The sequence below is a fragment of the Colius striatus genome, chromosome 3 (genome assembly GCF_028858725.1).
Source record: "Colius striatus isolate bColStr4 chromosome 3, bColStr4.1.hap1, whole genome shotgun sequence".
Lineage (NCBI taxonomy): Eukaryota > Metazoa > Chordata > Aves > Coliiformes > Coliidae > Colius > Colius striatus.
Window position 1 is genome coordinate 70,194,809 of NC_084761.1, and position 20,577 is coordinate 70,215,385.

At 41.4% G+C, this 20,577-nt stretch overlaps 1 protein-coding gene across 1 annotated transcript in view; it reads right to left on the minus strand.

The window, feature by feature from the left end:
* Positions 1-3,485: 3,485 nt before the first annotated feature.
* The window catches only part of KIT (KIT proto-oncogene, receptor tyrosine kinase), a 57,797-nt gene continuing 40,705 nt past the window's right edge, over positions 3,486-20,577 (minus strand). The window contains exons 9-21 of the mRNA XM_061992880.1: positions 20,251-20,444; positions 17,939-18,045; positions 17,719-17,845; positions 17,387-17,491; positions 17,189-17,299; positions 15,220-15,370; positions 13,342-13,430; positions 12,865-12,992; positions 10,020-10,142; positions 5,812-5,923; positions 5,615-5,714; positions 4,853-4,958; positions 3,486-3,734 (exon numbers count right to left, since the gene is read on the minus strand). Coding sequence (XP_061848864.1) covers positions 3,609-3,734; positions 4,853-4,958; positions 5,615-5,714; positions 5,812-5,923; positions 10,020-10,142; positions 12,865-12,992; positions 13,342-13,430; positions 15,220-15,370; positions 17,189-17,299; positions 17,387-17,491; positions 17,719-17,845; positions 17,939-18,045; positions 20,251-20,444 — 1,579 coding nt within the window. The 3' untranslated portion in view covers positions 3,486-3,608. The remainder of the gene's footprint in view (positions 3,735-4,852; positions 4,959-5,614; positions 5,715-5,811; positions 5,924-10,019; positions 10,143-12,864; positions 12,993-13,341; positions 13,431-15,219; positions 15,371-17,188; positions 17,300-17,386; positions 17,492-17,718; positions 17,846-17,938; positions 18,046-20,250; positions 20,445-20,577) is intronic.

Consider the following 20,577-nt stretch of genomic DNA (forward strand, 5'->3'; position numbering starts at 1 on the left):
ACCTATGCCAGTGCTGAGCCACCCTCAGAGTAAAAAAAAAATGTGTTTCCCCATTTTCAGAGGGAATCTCTCACATTTCAGTTTGTCCTCTCTGTCTCTGGTTCTGTCACTGGGCACCACTGAAAAGAGCCTGTATCAGTCTTCATTACACCTTCCCTTCAGATGTTTGGTCCACGATGGTCCATGATCTATGCTGGTAACACGGTGCTCTTTATATCTGGGTACAATAAAGCTTTAAAGGGCAAATAAAACATGTATCAAATGTCTTCCTGATGTGCTTTTCCATGCAATATATTGGTTACAACTGCTGCAAGAAAATAATTCTGGGGGAAATGGTCTGTGTGACCATGGATAGGAATGGAGGTGGTAATCACTGTGAGCCTTGTAATTAGAAAATAGGAAAAAGATTTTTTCAGAAAGCAGAGATGTCATATCCTAGGTTGCTTCAGAAGGTGAAACATTTTGGGAAGGTAAAATGTAATGATGTGCTAACTGAATAAATATGTTAAATATTAACTGAATAAACACATAAAATAGATCTTTTGGTTGTGATAAATGAGAATTCACAAATTATTTGTACCGGTTCAACTACTGGGATGCCTTGGTATGAAGTTTACTTTGCTTGAATAGAGAGTGGACAAGACAGGAGAAAAAATGGTTCAAAATCAGCCACAATCCTTGTACCTTCTGAAGAATTATTGCAAAACTATGACAATGGTAGTTGTGACAAAGCTTGCACCTCCTGGCTCCCCACAACGTCAGCTTTCAATGTTCTTAATTAGTTTTAACAAACAGAGCTTATATGTCCCGTACCTCCCATTAAACCACACACCAACCATACTGATGCAAACGTTATGCAGCACAGAAACAAATGCTTGCAGGTGAGTCACAGATTTCAAATCTGGAGTAATTAAAGTGGAGGGTCTCCCACTAAGAGTACTTGCTCAGCAAGGGAAGCATGACATTTTCTCTTTATGACGACCCCCAGCCCCAGCTATCTCATGCTGCTTGCCCTACAGTGCCGCATTTGGCCAGCTCAGCATGAGCTCTAGTGCCAGAGTACAGGAGGGGACAAGAGCATGTGCACTTGTTTGAGCCAAGGGGGAACATTCAGCATCACTGCAGTCTTTGAGTTGCTCCAAATGCCTCTGCAACCTAATCTCTGCAACAACTGAAATATTTTTGTTCAGTTTCAAATACTATTCATGACACATAGGCTACATCAATAGTCTACAGGATCAATTTTTTGGTTGCATTTTTTTTTTCCAGAATAAATTTCCTCCAAATTTCCAAAGGTAAAGAACTTTCATAACAAAGTGACATGAGGCTTTCTGGCACATTTTTGCAAAAAATGTTTCAAAATGCCAAACTTGACCTCTGTGTGGCCAGATACCAAGATTTTGCTTCAACCCAAGGATTTATTAAGACTTACATGAAAATATTCCATCTTAACATAGTACACATTGGTAGCATTTGAATACATATTTACAGATTTATTTGAACTTTTCTGAACTGCAATTCTACAACTGAGCAACATAACCATAAGTGTTTCATAAACTTTCAAACACTTACATATTTATACATATAGTTTTTGCATATATATATATAAAAAAATATTTTTGAGACTCAAGGACTGAGAATAGTCAAAAGGACATTATTGCTACATTTCCATATTTACAAAAACAATGCATAAACCCATTCAAAACACCAAGCCATTGCAAAATAAGTTTCAAAAATCCCCAAATTATAAAAATATAAATTTTAAGAACGAAAAAACCCAAACCTCTTTCAGCTAAGTGTCTGTAAAGTACCGAGACATCTATAATTATAACAACTACTCTGTCTACAGTTGCTCTGAAAGCCAACACATTACAAAAGAGCTTTAATAGCATTAAACTGAAAATGCTCAACAACAGGTGTGCATAAGAGTGCCTTCAAACAACTGGCTAACTTTGGAAAGGTGCAACAGCCTAAGTAAGTTCAGTGCAAATGGCTAATTTTTTATTTAAGTTTGAAAGACAGATTCCTGTAACAAAAAAACCAAGTGCACAGTCATAGAAGGAGCGGGATATTCAACATAATCCAAAATATACTACCAGTGTGTGTATTTACAATTACCTTGCATTTGGGCAGTTAGTTACGCATTTAAATTGCATGTAAACGCAACCAAAATCCTGGTAAAGTATAAGTTACAGAGTGCTTAAGTGCATTGTAAATAAATAAGTACTTAACTAGTACTCTGCCTTGGACAAATGCTTCTCTCAATGCCTTTACTAATTTCTAGGGGACAGAAACGAAGAAAAGAGCTAGCAGTGTTTCTGCTGGGAAGAAAAGAGGTTAGAAGATACTTAGGCACAACCCTGGGCTCAACAGATACTAACCCCAAAACCTCAAGTCTGTCAAACAAAACTGAAGGGATTCTTTCTTTTATCCCATTTATAAATTCAGCACTTCCCAGTTAAGCTCTTCTTCATTATGATCTCTGGACTACTGTAGGAAAATTAAACGTTTCAGGGCGGGGGGAAAATGGCCCTTTCCAGTTAGCACTATCCAAGCCTGCCTGCTGGAAAGATTCACCTGGGTAGGACAAGATAAAGAAAGGGCCCCCAGGAGAGAATTTCTTGCCTCTGCTCTTGCTTAGATAAGATGACTCGTTAAACAGCTTCTCCTCCAGACACACAGTTTACTGGAAGCAGCCTTCCTCCTCTGTTTTGATCAACTTGGCAGGGCCCATCTATCTTTGGTGAACACTTTTGGACATAATTATCAGCAAAACAAGCTCCGAAGCCTCAGAGCTCCCAAAGGCTGTGGGGAGCAGAAGCAGTTCAGGCTCCATGGTGTGCTGAGACCCATCCCTGGGCAGATCCATCCCTCGTGAGGAACAAGACAGTGGGAATTAGTGCATATACCCACAGAAACCTTGCAACCGATCTGCAAAGCTGACAGTGTGGGTGGGAAGGAAAGATAAAGTTCCACGCTCTTCTCCCCTCCTCTGAGCTCCTGGGAGTATCCCAGAGCTCCTGGCAACATTTGCTGTTGTGCAAACCGACTTTGAAAGGACCTCAGTTCCTTCACCTCCCTTGCCCAGGTACATACAGCACCCTCATTGGCCTCCAACCTCTGATACCTGCCTGAGAAAGCTTCTCAGGCTTGGCTGGACGTGGAAAGGGGTCTGCAAAGCCATTAGCTTCATATTCATTTATTTCTTGAATTCAGCAAAACAAGATTAACTAGAAAATGACTGTACGCCTTCCAGGAACAGACCCACAGAAGGATCACTGCAGATTTGGTTCCACACCCTGGTTCAGGATTTCTTTTGTTGGGTTTTTTTTTTTTCTTCTTCAGATATAGCTCTCTACTGCAAATACACACAAAACAGCAAAATATATACAGCTTCAGTTAACACTGCAATGATGCCTGTAACCGTGCTCAGCAGATTAAGTTTATGTGTAACAGTGTGTGGTAAAGGACAGTATTACAACAACGTTTTAGCTACACAGTGGTAGTAGTGAGTAAAAGTAAGAGAAATTATTGAAGTCGTCCCTCTCTCACCCCCTGCACAATACAAACAGCTAGTACATCTGGGCTCCACTTCTTCCAGATGCCACTCAAACATCTTCGCGTACCAGGAGAGGCTGAGTAGATGAAGCACTGCTACCCACCGAGTTAATCCTCACCGAGTGATCTGGAGCATTTCCTTGACTGGAAGGTGGACTCGAGAAGTTTGCATAAACCTGCAGAAGGCAAAGACCTGTGTCAATGTTGTGCAGACTGCTCCCTTTGCATGTAGTTGGGAGAATTCTCCTTTCCTAGCCTTTTCCCACTGTGTACCATACACCAACATGGAAGAGATCCAAATAATCGAAAAACAGTTCCAAAGGGTCTTTTAAAGAGTCAAAGGCCTCAATCTTAGTTATTAAAAACACCACAGTTTCCAAGTGCACACCAAATTTCAACTGAGCGTGAAAAAACATAGCTCAGGTTATTACAAAAACTCCCCCAGAAACCTCACTAATATTTCCTTTGCATTCTTGCTTTTGTTTTAATAATGCCTGCACCTGCCAAAAATACAGTACAGGATGCAATTGAACACCAGCAGCTTTCAGTTTCCTCTCTTCTCAGATTATCAGGAAGCCATGTACTTGGCGCCCAAACAAGGCATCCAGAAGGTAAAAGGAAGCTTTATTTTTAAACCAGGTTTTACACTTAACTTTTTTAAACCCCAGTAGCACCAGTAACTGCCAGTCATTGTGAGAGAAGATACAAGTGTCTGATGTGCCTCCACTTTTTCTTTGGATTGTTTTGTCCAGTTATCCCCTCAGAAGAACATTTTACTAGGGAGCAGTCAAAAAAAGAGTGGTAAACACAGTTTGTCACAACACCTCCAAGGGGTTATATAAACAGAGGCAGGGGAAGCAAGTGAGAAGAATCAGACGAGCTTCAAAATGTTCAACTCCTTCACCCAAACAGCTTCCCTAATAAAAGCCAAGTATACTTCACTGCTGAGACTTTTCCCATTGGAACAGAATGTTTCATGGTTTGAGATGAGTTTATGAAATACCATTGCAATTTGTAACACCAAAATTATTGTGTTGGGTCTGTTTTGAGTGAGAAGCATCAACCATGCGAAGAGTCTTTTCCAGCTGGCACCTGTTTCAGGCATGGGCTTGGATAGTTACCGACCAACGGCACAACAAAGCAGATGTGAGCAGCTCAGGCATCATTGCTACCACTTAAACTTGCAATGCAACGTTACATAAATGATATTGGAAAGTCAGTGCCTGACAGTTCTTTTCTAGTGTCTTGCATGAAACTGCTTTGACTCCAAAAAACATGATGATCCATAACTTACCCGGGGGGCATTATCTGAAAGCTGCTGCTCTATCAGCTGTACAATTTGTTTAAATGTGGGCCTCTGTAGAGGATCAGCATCCCAGCAACTTTTCATTATGTCATACCTGCAAAGATACTGTAGTTTAGTACTGCTGATGAGGAAATCCCAAGTTCTTAACTTGCCTCCATTGCTATTTGACAGAAAAGTGTGATCCAGTCTCACAGTCTACCTTCTTTACCTTCTCTGGACTTTCAAGACCAGAAACAGTGCTGCTAACACCTACGCTTATGACAACATAGGACTCAATACTAATGAGACTCTCTGGACGTAGTTCATTTTGACAGCTTTCAAAGTGCCAAGCCCTTTACAAAACAGTGAAGTAGGGATGGCTCATAAAGAAGATCAGTAGCCAGTTCTCTTGCTGTCAGGAAGTACAGCACAAATGCAGATGTTGTACAGTCTGGTGATACATCTCACTGCCTGCATTATCTGAATTAAAAATGTTTAATTATGTTCCGTGATCTGTCAATAATTTATTGACATGGAGCAGATGGCATGACAAAGTGATCAGATGGTACGAAGTATGAGTGTATTTCATTGCTTGTAACAACACAGGCGTGTATTCTGCTAGTTAGACTACATTAATTATTTAAAGCATGAAAAGAACTTTAAAAAAAGGCAATGAGGCTGTGCAACAATCCTCCATGCAAGTATGGAAGCTTCCTTTCCTTTGCATCATTGCTGCTGTTTGGTGATTAGGGGTGCTGGTTGCTCACTTACATCTCAGGCGGTGCACACTCAGGGCTGAACATCCTGTATCCCTCCTTGATCATTTTATAGAACTTGGAGTCCACGGGCATCCCTGGATAAGGGCTGCTTCCTGTTGAGAAAGCACATGAGCAACATGATTTCTACAACTGCAGCAAAACCATGATGGAACAGAAATCCCCTGAAGTACAGATCTTGAAGGAGCTTACCTAAAGAAAAGAGCTCCCAAAGCAATATCCCGTAAGACCAGACATCACTCTCAAAGGTGTAGACGCAATTGAAAATACTTTCAGGTGCCATCCACTTTACAGGAAGACGAGCCTTTCCAAAGAAAAGGGAAGAAATTAAGACAGTGGTTATAAGGCACACAAAATACAAGAGAAAAGTAATCTTTTCTACTTATATACTCATTAAATCAAGAAATAGAAGCTTCTAACCAAAAATGGAAATCTCAGCATTTGAGAGTCTACAAGCGCTGCATGGTTACTAATCCATCATTCTGTGGGTCTACTAAACTCGTGCAGTTCATGCACTCTGATTTTCTGTATACTGTGTGATTCCTTCTGTCTTGTTCATAAGGAATGGCAAGAGGTCAGAGCAAAGTAATACACATGACCATGGCACAGTTCCTTATGAAAACATGCAAGCTTACTTCTGTGGACTAGCTACCACAGGTATATCGATAAGGTTCACATGAGATGCTTTGAGGATTTAATCAACAGTTAAGAATGCATCTGCTTTAGTTCCTTGGTACATCAGAAAAAGATAATGAAAATTCACATGAAATATATACATATCATTGAATCATAGAATGGTAGGGGTTGGAAGGGACCTTTAGAGATCATCTAGTCCAAATACCCTGCAGAAGCAGGGTCACCTAGACCAGGTCACATAGGAACGCATCCAGGAAGGTCTTGAAGACCTACAGAGAAGGAGACTCCAAACCCTCCCTGGGCAGCCTGTGCCAGGGCTCCCTCACCCTCATAGTAAAATAGCTTTTTCTTATGTTTAAATGGAATTTTTTGTGTTCCAGCTTCACCCCACTACCCCTTGTCCTGTTGCTAGATACAATAGAAAAAAGTGATACCCCAGCCTCCTGACACACACCATTTAGATATTTGTAAATATTAATCCCCCCTCAGTCTCCTCTTCTCCAGACTAAACAGTCCCAGTTCCCGCAGCCTTTCCTCATAAGGAAGATGCTCCAGTCCCCCGATCATGTTGGTAGCCCTGTGCTGGACTCTCTGCAGAAGTTCCCTGTCCCTCTTGAGAACTGGACACAGGTCTACAGATGAGGCCTCACCAAAGCAGGCAGGAGGGAGATCCTCCCTCCCTCAACTTGCTGGCTACACTCTTCAGGATGCCATTGGCCTTCTTGGCCACGAGGCCACATTGCTGGCTCATGTTTATTTTATTATAAACCAGCATTCCCAGGTCTCTCTCTGCAGAGCTGCTCTCCACTAGTTCAACCCCCAGCCTATACTGGTGCATGGGGTTGTTCCTCCCCAGGTGCAGGACTCTGCACTTGCCCTTGTTGAACCTCATGAGGTTCCTCTCTGCCCAACTCTCAAGCCGGTTGAGATCCCGCTGAATGGCAGCACAGCCTTCTGGGCAATCAGCCAGTCCTCCCAGTTTGATGTCATCAGCCAACTTGCTGAGGGCACACTCTGTCCCCTCATCCAGGTTGTTGATGAAGATGTTGAACAAGACTGACCCCAGAACCGATCCCTGTGGAACTCCACTGGCCACAGGCCTCCAACTCGACTCTGTGCCATTGATCACCACCCTCTGGGCTCTCTCCTTCAGCCAACTCTCGATCCACCTCACTGTCCACTCATCCAAGCCACACTGCCTGAGCTTTCTGATGAGGATGTTGTGGGAGACAGTGTCAAAAGCCTTGCTGAAGCCAAGGTAGATGACATCTGCTGCTGTCCCCTTATCTAGCCAGCCGGTTATGCACAGGATTTTCCCTTGGTGAATCCATGTTGACTCACCCTGATAACCACCTTTTCCTTCATATGTTTAGTGACAACATTCAGGATGAGTTATTCCATCACCTTTCCAGGGCTGGAGGTGAGGCTGACCAGCCTGTAGTTTCCTGGGTTGTCCTTCCTGCCCTTTTTGAAGACTGGCATGACATTGGCCTTTCTCCATCCTCAGGCACCTTGCCTGTCCTCCATGATTGTTCAAAAATGATGGAGAGTGGCTTAGGAACCACATCAGCCAGCTCCCTCAGTACTCTAGGATGCATCCCATCAAGTGCCATTGACTTATGAGTGTTAAGCTTGCCCAACAAAGTCTTTAACCTTTTCCTCATGCACCAAGGGCAAGTCCTCTGTTGTCCAGACCATTCTACTATCCTTGCTGGACTGGGCTTCCTGAGGGCTGGCCTTGGCCATGAAGACTGAAGCAAAGAAGGCATTCAGCAGTTCAGCCTTCTCTGCATCCTCACCAGTGAACACTCCGTGTTAAGCAGTGGGCCCACATTCTCCCACATTTCGACCATACTATAGAGAAGAATCTTGATGCCTTGTGGGAAAAGGAGACCCAATAGGAAAGGAGGTATGTGAAAAGGAAAAGAAATGAAGTGGAAAACAGACAGCATTTTGCCATGAACTGGCTCATCAGAGAGTTAACCTGAGTTATTTATTTCCTGAACAACACAGACAGCAAACACTCTTCCTGGCCAAACCCCTAGCTGCTTGGGGTCTCTACCTCCCAGAAGTGTCCAGGGTTAGCAACACCCCAGCACTCCCAATCTGCTTTAAGATCAGGCCAGATGCAACTAAACGCCTCCTGTAGCCATTGCTTTCCAGGCAGCTGAAGCCTATCCTCCTCTGACCTTTCAGGTTATAAAATCCTATTCTCAGGCAACTCAGTAAATTTAAAGGGTAGCCTAGACTTTAAATTACTTATTGTCCACTTCCCCCCTAAGCTGCTGGTCTGCACTTCCCATTCCTAGGGACTTTGACTGATAAGTAGCTCCTGATCTGACCATGAGCCTGAAAGCAGCTTTCTTACACTAAATGCTATTCAATATTTTGCTAGGACAGTAATTCTTGAATTATTTCAGCTCCTATCCTTCCCTAACTTCAACTTCTGGGTACCCAGTTGCTGGCACCAACATTGTTCCTGAAGACAACCAATAAACCCATCTCTCCCATAGCCTAAGATGACGATGCTGTAGGTAGCCTGGGACAGACTACTAGATAGCCTGCACCCATGGCCTAGGACATTAGGGACTGCTGGGTGACAGCAGAGCAGCACAGATGTCTCAGATACCTGAGGTACTAAGGTCTGACAGGTTAATCGAGCATGGTTAACCACCGGTGAGAAATGCTCAGGTGTGGGATTTTCTCTCCTTATCAGCTTGCCCAAAACCAGGATGGGTAAGCTTCAGCTTTGTGTGTTGTCAAGTCCCTAATGAATGGTCAGCCCCTGACTGTGAAGCACTCAGCTAGGCTGGGGAGCAGAGCTGCCTGGCTGAACGTGTCTCTTCTTTCCTTTGAAAAATGGTGCAAGTGAAAGCATATGTAACGCTGAAGGCAGTGCCTAACTGCACATATCTGACACAGACTTAAGACACTAATCCAGGCAGCGCAAGTCAGTTTAAGATGCAAAATACCTATTCTTTGTGGCACACTTCTCCATCTTAACCACAGACCAGCTCAGTTTTCTTTTCTAGTAGAGCTCCCTTTATTGCACTAGCACTTTAAAGGGGACTTTGAGAGCTGACACAGTAATCTGCATCACTTCAAAGCATCTACCTTTGTAGTGGTAGGTTTAGTAGGTACCAGTGTGATTAGTACTCTCCTAGATGGAAGTGTTAAACTTTTCTCATGAAAATATTATACAGTTTGGCTACAACCCTGTTACAGAGTTTGAACTATAGCTTCAAGTTTAAGTTGTATTTGTTGCACATATGAAGTTAAAATCTCTATATGGAATCAGAAAAAAGCAAGGTTTTTTGTGTCTCCTACTATGCCCTAATCAATACAGTGACAAATGGTCAAATATAGCAGTGCCCAAGGAAGAAGTTTCAAAATAATTATATTTAGGATTGAGCTACCAGAATATCTCAATGGCAAAACTGGCAATTACTCAGAGCCGTAACTTTTAGTACATTTGGACAGAATACAAAGACTGGGTGTTACATTGGTGCAGCAAAAACATCTCCACTACAACATACATTTCAATAGCAGCACGGTTTTTTCCAGTGTTTAAAACCCGCCAAGGGGTTTTACCAGCACACACATCTCCATCAGGAATCGCCCCTCTCAACCTTCCTGACCTGCATGGATATATACCAGAATTTAGAAATCTAGATTTTTTGCCCAACTAAGAATGATTTTTCTTTCCAAGTTAAGACAACAGAGACCACCTTAAAACAGATGGATAAAATAGCACTTATACTTACATTTCCTTTGACCACATAATTTGAATCGTTCCTTATGTCTCTCGCCAGGCCAAAGTCACAGATTTTTGTTATTCGACCATGAGTGAGAAGAATATTTCTTGCAGCCAGATCCCTATGAATGCACTAAATAACAAACAGAAAAACAAAACTATTTTATAATATCCTTAACAGGCCGTTGCTTGGTTACGTGTTTACTTCACTATATAAGTTACTGCATTATGCATTTTATGGCAAGCTGAAAGTCGTAATGAAGACTTGTGTTAATAAGCTTACTCAGATGATTAAACATGCTGTTGTAGTATCTTTACTAACATGAAATTGTTCCACATGGTTAAGGTTTTTTATGTATTTATTTTAGAAAAGCCCACTTGCAGTCACATTGAATTTTCAACTGTTTCATGTTTAAAGCTACAGTTTCATGTACTTTTTCTCTAGACTTTTTATTTAAAAAAATCACTGTCTTCTTTCCTGATGCAGGACACATAAGGGGAGAATGTGGTTTGTTTCTAGAACAATTTCAATCTTTTATTACGTAGCCAGTGTAGTTTAGGGAAAAGTGTTGAAAAGCTGAAAACAGGGAAAATTATGGTAACAACTTCAAAGCACACAAGTCAGCAGGCTGAATCCCATTTCAAAAATGCTCCTCTGGAAGACTTGAATTGCTAGGCACCTTGTGAAGTGTGCATGTGCTGGAGTCTCCCAGTGGTTGCATTTCTGCTGTATGCAACTCTAAAGCCCATGTACATTTGTTAGAGAATGGATGTAGCTCTCTAACAAAATGATCTCTTCTTCCATCTGCAAAGGAGAGCATTAAGCTCCCACTTTACTGACATATAGTATGTAGGCCATGGCTTTAAAAAAACTGGTTAAATATGATGCCATTTTTCTCTTTTTTCCTTTGAAACACAAAGCTTTCTGAGTTTCCTACAAAAAATTACTTTAAGTACCAATAATTATCTAAAGCAAACTCAGAAAATGATAACTGCACATTGCATAAGCAACTTAATCTCTGTCCCGTTTGCATGCTTACATGAGGAACTATTTTTAGTGACAATTACTGTCTCAGGGGACTTTCCTTCACCTCACAATCGAATATACTCTTCATGTTGCATAAGAAAATTACTGCACTGAAGAAGTAAAGGAATGTACAAGCACCCAGCATTTCTCTGCCTCGTTCCTCCAGAACTAGTGCAGTTTACACTGAATAAAGACTTTGTCCGTTGGAGGACGCCCTGTCTTGTGATTAAGACACTGTGTGCTTAGTAAGGGAATTATTCCCCCAGGACAAGCTCCTATCCTGATTCCTGCATAGAGGCACTTTTATACCTCTGAGCATTGATGTACAAACAAGTTGCAGAAGAGCAGCTGGGTACTCTGCACTGCTGGCCTGCATGGACACTCCTTCCCTGAGAGTGTTAGGCAATCTGAATCATCTTATCTATCAGCACACACTACTGATGAAAACCATTAAAACCTGTAATATAATGCATTTGCCTGTCAGGCCTGTTTTGAAGCTGCAGATAGATGAAAAATAAACAGAAAGGTTTAGAAGGAGGAACAGTGGGGGAAAAAAAAAACAAGTGCAAGAGTAAGTTTTTATGTGGACTTCCTTTGTTGTAGAATGAGAGGCAGATTTCCCACTACTAACATGACATCCCAGGATTATGTTATCGCAAAAGTTTGGTTTGTGCTTCATCCAAAGTGCACCTACACTATGTTGAGTTTATATTAGTTACAATGTTTACATGATAAATGGCATTTTGCCCATGAAATGCAAGAATAACCATAGGAAGATCATAATTATGCTGTGCTTAAGACTTCCATTCTTTATAAATCCCTTTCTGTTATACAATAGTTCCCCTATGAAACCCAGATAAACGTCTATTATGCTCTGGGTAGCCAATGAACATTCTTTGTGGGTCTCTAGGCTGATTTTATCTTTCCAGAAAATTATAAACCAAGACATATCTTGTGCATTAAGCCATACTGCTAAAATAAAAGCACATGATATGATAGCTCCCCTGTTTAAGGCAGTATTACGCATGAGAGAAGTAAGCAGCAAGTGCAGCATGGTTTAGAACCCATGGGAGTAGATGGCTTTGCAGACGTCTTCATGCTGTTCTTTTGTTTGTAAACTCTCCAGCAGTTCTACAGAGAATAAACCTCAAACTCTCGAGAACTAATTGTTTTTGAAAGTGTCCATGTGTTTGGTTTCCTCTCCTTTCCTGAATTCCATTTAATTCCCATATGCTAGAGAAGACTGAAGAAATAACTCCTTGGGGTACCTACGAGTTTCACTGCCTCCAAAGCCATTAGTTCTTATGAAACTACCTGTGTGCTCCAGTAAACACAGGAAAGGCTGAAGATGAACCTGTAAGAGGCACCACTCAAGCTATGCAGGATTCAGCTGCACTTGCCATCCCTCAACACATGACACTAATCATCAGCACAGCCTTGGGGTACAGCAAACATACTCCACTGCAATTCCTCTTCACTGTCTCTTCTCTTGATATTTCTATGTCTAGTTTCTGCTCACAAGCAAGGCCACTGATTCTACAAGCCCAAACTGCAGATAGGCAACAGCACCGCTTCACGATGATGACTGTGCACCCTCTGTTTAATAGGATATAAACCATCACTTTTGACCAATAAGAACAGTATAGAACTCCAACATTAGCAAAAGATTCAGGTATGAGGAGAAGCATATTAATTTGCAGTGCTTCTTGAAAAGAACACAGATGTATTCAGCATTTAAACATGTGTATCACATTAAAACACTGAGAATAATGCTAGAGGAAAACAGAAATCTACTGATTCTGCCCAGCTCAAAAAAATCTTTACTTACATTTTTGGAGGCAAGGAAACTCATGCCTTTTGCCACCTGGTAAGAAAAGCTTAGTAGATCTTCAACATCTAGAGCAAGTTCATCATCTTCTGGCATAGAAAGTGTAACATCCTGATCTGTGTAGGATCCTACACAATAAAAACAACAGCTTTTGAGTAGAGCAACTGTAGTAATTCAAAAACAGAGTTGTCTTAAGGTTAAACAAGACATTAAACAAAACTTCTTCAAGGATCTAAAGAAGTACCAGACTAGAGTCATGGAAACTTCCCATTGCCAAAGAGAAAAAAATAAACCTGATGCTCCAGTTAAATGTGGAGAAATAAAGGATGCTGTAATTTAGCCTTCTCATATCAGTTAATGAGTTTTAATTCCTCCCATCCATGTGAGAAAAATATGATGAAACTGAAAAATTCCATGAAGCATCTCTTCTCTGCACTCTCACCAGCAAACCACCACCTTCCCTATCACTGCACTCACCAGACTTCACTGTTCGTTTTTTATCAGCTTTTGGTGGGACTGCATATGACACTCCTGGTTTCATGTCCATGTACTCATTGGCAACATCACTGTAGAGACAGCAGGTAAAATGAAACAGTTTAGCAGAAGGATCTCAAGAGCAATCCAAACAAAAAGCTAAGGTCATGCCAACCTTCTGAATATAATATTTTACAAATGATCAATATATTGGAAACTCATGGGCGCATAAAAAAAGATGAGGAAAGGCCTGTACAGAAAGAGAGGTTTGTCAATACAACTAATGTTACCTCTAAAAGTTTGGAGTTTGGCTCAAGTTAGTAAACAAAACCTTCCATACAATATACTGTTTATATAGACTTCACTCTCTGTAAATTAACATGCAGATGTTTCACAGGATCTGTTAGTGCTTCCTTCTTCTGCTTAGGCCAACTTCTACCAGAATATTTCAGCAATTCAAGTGGCAATTGAAATGCAGAGGGCAAATGCTAAAAAGATGTTAAATTCAGGGATTCCCCAAATTCCATAGGGGATTCATATGTATTTCAAAGAATCAGTTTAGGCTTGGGACAGCCATCTGCTACATTTTTAAAGTTTTCTTATTTCTTATTCTATTTCTTATCATTCAAATTTTCATACTATCTGGTTTACAAATATACAGTTAGGTACTTCTAGAAATGACGGATATACTGCGGTATTTTTCACTTCATTGCCATTAGAACTCATACATAGCCCTTCCTTGGCTTGAAGTATCTGTTTAATTTGTGAACAATAAATGCGGCCACAGAACTAACACAGAATGGAGTAATGAGATCACCAACAGCTTTAGTCACCACCAGAAACATGTCTGATGCATCTGGGAGCTGCAATCTTACAGTAAATACTAATATGAGAATTTGGTAAATACTCCTCTGTTAATACTTCAGCTGACAAAATGTACTCAAACAGTGAGATTCCTCCATTAAAAGAAGGTCACACCTCCAATGGCAAATCACAGCTTTGTGTTCATCACTTCAGTGGTCCCAATCTCTCTGGGGCATTTCCAGCTATCCATATATTACCAGAGTACAAACAGCTTGCCAGTACTATGACTTGCTGATATAAAAGGCTTTACCACCTGCTAAGGGTCTGCCTAGTTCTTTTGTGTCTGCCAAATAAAGTAGTGTGCCCACTAGGCCAATAAACAAGCTAAAAATAAAAATGGGTAGGTATTGTAGCAGTCTCTAGATTTTGATAAGTTATGTCTCCCTCACTTTGCGAATGGAAGGAGCAATCAGGAAACCTGCGTGGAAATGTACTTGGAAAAAGCTCTGGGCTGGTATTCAAAGAGAGCAGTTATATATAGATGAAGTAACTGGAAAAAAACCCCCAAACAAAATGCAAGAGCAATCTTGGAATCATGACATGGGTCATACCATCACAAAATCTAGCAAGCTATCAGTGGCAGCTTGCCTCTGATAATATAACATGCTGGTTTGATTTTGTAAGAACTCATTTCTCAAGGCAGGAACTCGAGAGAGCTCAGAGTTATTAACACCCCAGCACTGAGGGAATTGTCATTCGAGCTGCTAAGTGAGCACTGACGATGTGTAACAGGAACGATAAACACAAACAAGTACAAAGACTGAAGCCAAGCAGTTTCATGAAGTAACTACAGGAAATTTGATAAAGAGGCAAAGCAGAGAGTGTATACATTCTGTTAGAATAAAGCACCCACTGTACAAATCGTCTCTTCAATTAAATTGTTTCCTTGCACAGAAAGAACCTTCAAAGCCTGCTGCATGAAAGGTTTCTCCACATCTCTTATCCCTAATAAACTTTGACAGCTCCTCCTTCCCAACCTTCTAAAAACACAAGTACATTTCAGCAGCTCATACTTACGTCGCAGGCTCTGCCTGATGCAAAAGGTTCTCATAAACTGCTGTTTCTGCATGTTCTTCATGTTTTGGGCAAATAAATGAATCTCGTTTCCGTCTCAGAAAATTTAAAAGATCACCATAGCAGCAATACTCCGTAATGACCAGAGTGGGACCTGTAGATGTACGTGAGGTTTAGAAAGCAGGCGAGTATTGCTTTTAAAGCAGGAAATCATACATAAAGACAGCATTCAGCCAAGCACACAGACTGGGCTATTAAAAATCACACTGTCTAGCACTGCCTAGACTTGGAAAGTTGTGGAAAAGTAACCCAGCATCTTCCCTTTCACAGATTAGCAACTGTGGTCCAGCTAAAGCTGTGTCACTCCCAATTAATTTCACCCCCGTCAATAGCATTGCGTTGTACAAAAATTAAACAAATAAGTCTTTTCTTTCTTCATGTGATAATGTTTCTGGCCAGATACATCTGTTTGACTTTGCTCACTTCCTGAAGGAAGTTATTTGTTCCAAATGTTAGAGTAATTCAAGCTTCAAACATTAATCCTTTTGATTCACTTCTGTTTACAGTAGAGCTTCACACTCCTTCAGTAATGTTTTGGAAATGATGTAGAGTGTTATACTCTGCAGTATAATAGGAAAAATCATTCAAACAGAACAGCCTGCTGCGACAGAAAACTACATTGCACAAGGTCTTAGAATATTAAAATGAAATCGGAAAGGAGAATCAAGTCATCTTCAGCACAGATGTTTATAGATCAAATATATGTTTTCTGAGTGAATGGCTCCAGCTATGTCCACTGAATATGTAATTGCACTGCGTGTTATTTCATTTATAAGGTTATTCTGTACCACCGTTTCTTAACCTCACTAGTTTACTTCCATTTTTCTGCAGTTAAAAATGATAGCTCTCATAATAGCAAAAGCAGTGTTTGTGGTGGGATTTTCTTACAGACGGCACATTTTTTCAGCTGAGACAGACACGCACTCAGTCCAATGAGTCTGCTTTGTCAACTGCTTAAACAAAAATTGTTTCTTCCCATTTTTAAATCACTGAATGTGAAAGCAACAGATATTTTGCCTCTGTCTAAAACTATGAATTTTTACAAGCTTCTTTTCTTTGAAAAGTTAAGCAAAAACTTGAAGAGCAAATATTTGTGTAAAAAGCAACACAATCTTTCACATTAAAATGTATATAAATTAAAAATACTAGACTCTATCACTCGACACTTCAACTGTTTTGTAGCTTTAACTATGTACAAAACCAAACTTACTAAGTTAATGTTAGATGTGAAACATTTCGGCTGTGCAATACTTAATTTGGAAAACTCTTTTTCTCAACTTTCTGCTGCTTAGAATTTGTAACTTTGGTAGTGCCTTAACAGACATATTAACAGTTTAAATAGAAGGCTTGAAGACTATACAAGACAGGCCTGTTGACTTCACCTTGGATACCAACAAGGAAACAGTTCATGCACTGTTTCCCCTTTGTGAGAAATAGTGTGGTTGAGAAAAAAACTTATGCTGTAAATTCTGTCGTCTCTCAAGAATCACAGAATCTCAAGGGCTGGAAGGGATCTCAAAAGATCATTTAGCCCAACTCCCCTGCAGAGCAGGACCACCTAGAGTAGGTCACACAGGAATTCATCCAAGTGGTTTTTTTTAATGTCTCCAGAGAACGAGACTCGACAACCCATCTGGGCAGCCTTTAGAAAGCACACAACGGCTCACATGAAATAGAGTAACAGCAACATTCCTGTTCAGATGCAGCTACAGTCATCTCATAATCGATTTTCAGATGACCCTAAAATACAGATTCAGTAATTCACAGGTGACAGTCATGATGCCTGCAATCTGCCTAAGTGAGAAATGTATTTAAGATTCCCATACTTAGCAGCACTGGGTTCTTTACAAGGTTCCTCCTTCCGGCAATAAAAAAGGACCAGAAATAATCAATAATCTGTGGATAACCCCACCTCCAATAGTGCAAGCTCCAAGTAGATTCACAATATTAATGTGGTTTCCAAGGTAACTCAGCACTTTAAGCTCTGACATCAAGGCTTCTCGTTCTGTTAAATGGGCACTTGCTGCAAGGCAAAGTACAATGTTCAGTATGTAACACATCAACCAGAAGGAAGCGAGAAAAAATTGTACAGCATATTACAGCAACTTACTTTTCAACATCTTTACTGCTACGGTCATAGCAGCATCAGATTTAAATAGACCATAAGCAGTGGCTTCCACAACTTTTCCAAAAGCTCCAGCACCAAGGGTTTTACCTAATAAAGCAAAACAAAATACTCTGTAACAACATGGAGCACTTATGTTATCAAGGAAGCGATTGTAGATATGCCTGCTTGCTTTTTGTCTCAAGGTAAGCACGTGCAATTATCATTATTTGCATCATTGCACAACATCTTTTTGACAAAACCCTGCTCTGTTTGACCACAGCCTCATGTGAGACCTGAAGGTTTCACCTTGCAGATTAAGTTAAATTTAAACTAACCAAAACTCAACCGGTTTCTAGGAAATTCCCATTTATGATCATAAGGAAGTTGCGTTGGGTCTATGTAAACATAGTTGTTTCCATTTATTTCTTCAACAACTTTCCACTGAACTTCGTATTTGGGTTTCTGGAAAAGAAAGGGAACAGCTGTCACTACCTGAAGGCTCCACAGGCAGTTCACACACTTTCCTAACTCAGGCAGAGGGCCTTCTGATTTTACCTGCAGATATATGTACACCAGGATCATGACTACGATGCACATCAGTCCTGCAGCGACTCCAAACGCAATTAGTAAAGGCGTGAAAAGGGTATGGGTACGGATTTGTTCTGGAAAGAAATAGAGAAAATTCTACTTATATATTAAAGAAGAAAAACTATTAAAAAGACACAAGTGAAAAGCTTTCCTTGGTTATTCCCCACGAAACATGGTTTGGGGTTTTGACTTTCCCAGATGTGCTCCAGGTACATCAGAATGGTTTTCCTGACTGAGCTGTGGGGGGACAGGACTGGCACAGAAACTATCCAGTTTGTTGCCTCAGAAGTCTTAGCTTCATCAGTCCAGGAAGTATCACATCATGATCTTAGTCAAGTTAGTTTAAAGAAAGAAGGTTTTTTCTGAAGTCCTAATTTCTTCTCATTTTTTCCCCCCAAGTATGATGTTTAGAGCACAGTCTTTACAACAAGAGGTTATGCTGAGTAGGGAAGGAATACCATTCCAGCAAAACCCATCTGCCCCAAATCTGGCTTATTTGTTTATGTTATATCTGGGTATAACAGAGCAAAAAAAAAGCAGCAGAACATTTGATTTTGCAAAGAAGAGCACAGATTTACAAACACATTTTAAGTCATCTACATTCTAGTGCTTTTTTTTCATCCCCACAAACCCACAAATACTGCTAGAAAACTCATAAGCCCTTTTGTAGTACATTGTTGTTACCTCTTTTACAACAGTGGGGCCCTTAGGCTCCAGGCAAGGTCGGGACTGCATTTCTCCTGAGACATTGTAAAAATATTAAAAAAATGCAGTCCTCCCTTGGAAAAAAAAAAAAAAAAAGTGATGGCCTAAATAGTCAAAACAGACAATAGCAGCAAAAGAAAAGGGAGAGACACAGGGAAAGCTAGAGTAATGCTGTAGTGGTTTTGTCTGGGCCAGGTTTTGGTAGTAGGAGGCTACAGGGGTGGCTTCTTTAAACAAAGATCTGCCCAGAAGCTTGCCCTGTAGCTGATAAGGTTAAAGCCAGTCAATTCACTGTTGACCTAGACCTGGCCAACTAGTGCCTGAAGTAATGCCTCTCTTAATAACAGTATTTGAGAAGGAGAAGAAGTTGCTGCACAGCAGCAGAAGGGAATGAGACTGTGAGAACAGCATCGCTGTAGACACTAAGGTCAGTGGAGTAGGGGGAGGAGGTGCCCCGGGCCCTGAAAGAAAGACTCCCCTGTGACCTGTGGTGAAGACCATGGTGAGGCAGCTGTGCCTCTGCAGTCCATGGAGGCCACTGGGGAGCAGACCCACCCGCAGCCCGTGGAGGACCCCACACCGGAACAGGTGGATGCCTGAAGGAGGCTGTGACTCTGTGGGAAGCTCACCCTGGAGCAAGTTCCTGGCAGGACCTGGGAGCCCATAGGGAGAGAGGAGCCCACGCCAGAGCAGATTTGCTGTCAGGACTTGTGATCCTATGAGGGACCCAGGCTGGAACAGTCTGTCCCTTGAAGGATTGTTCTCCCAGTGGATGACCCACATTGGGACAGGGTGTGAGGAGCTGCCTCCATGGGAGGCCCCATGCTGGAGCGATTCGTGAGGAACTGTAGCCCATGGGAAGGACCCATGTTGGAGAAGTTCATGAGAGACTTTCTCCGGTGGGAGAGACCCCACAGTGTAGCAGTGGGAAGTGTGAGGAGGCCTCCCCTGAGAAAAAGCAGCGGCAAAGTCCATCTGTATGGACAGTAACCTCCATCCCCTCCGCTGCTAGGGAGGAAGGAGAATCCCAGAAAGTAGAGGTAAGGGGAGGTATTCTAAGATTCAGTTTTATTTCTCATCTCCCTGCTCTGTTCTGATTGTTCATTAATAAATCAAACCATTTCTCCCCAAGTTGAGTCTGTTTTACCTGTGACACTAATTACTGAGTGATCTTCCCGTCCTTATCTCAACTCAGGAACTTCTTGTTATATTTCTCTCTCCCCTGTTCAATTTAGGAGGGGGAGTGATAGAACAACTTGGTGGGCATCTGGCGCCCAGCCAGGGCTAGACCACCACAAAGCCTGTAGGTGGTTTGCTCCTGTCCTGCACAGACAGAAGAAACCCAGACACCAACTGTGCTGCAGATATGGAGCCATAAAAAGATGATATGACAATATTAATTGCAAAATTAAATAAATGCTTTAACAAACAGAACATGTAGTATAATTCATTATCATATGCTTAGCCACAGTACCATAAACCTTTTTATGGCAAAGGTAAACCACTTAAAATCCTTTTATGGAAAGAGCTGAATGGCAGCCCTGTTTGATGGCTTCATACACTCCAGTCATCACCTTTAATAGCAAAGTTGAAGAAAGCAGAGCTCCTATCGCCATTGCTGAAGGCCTCGCAGCACACGGTGCCAGTGCTCCTGAACATGCTGGCGTTGATGGTGCTCTCCACCAGGATTCGTTCAAATGACGGCACCGTTGAATTTGTGTAGCTGACTTTGACATCCATAGGAGATATCGTTGGTGAATCAAAACACCTGGGAGAGAAAATGCTGACAGTGACCTGCCATGGATTGCTACCTGAAATGGATGACTGGTCCTGCTGTTGAGGCTGATAGTCATTGCCAGACCATCAGGTAAGTAAACAACACTGCTCTACAATGGAATTCA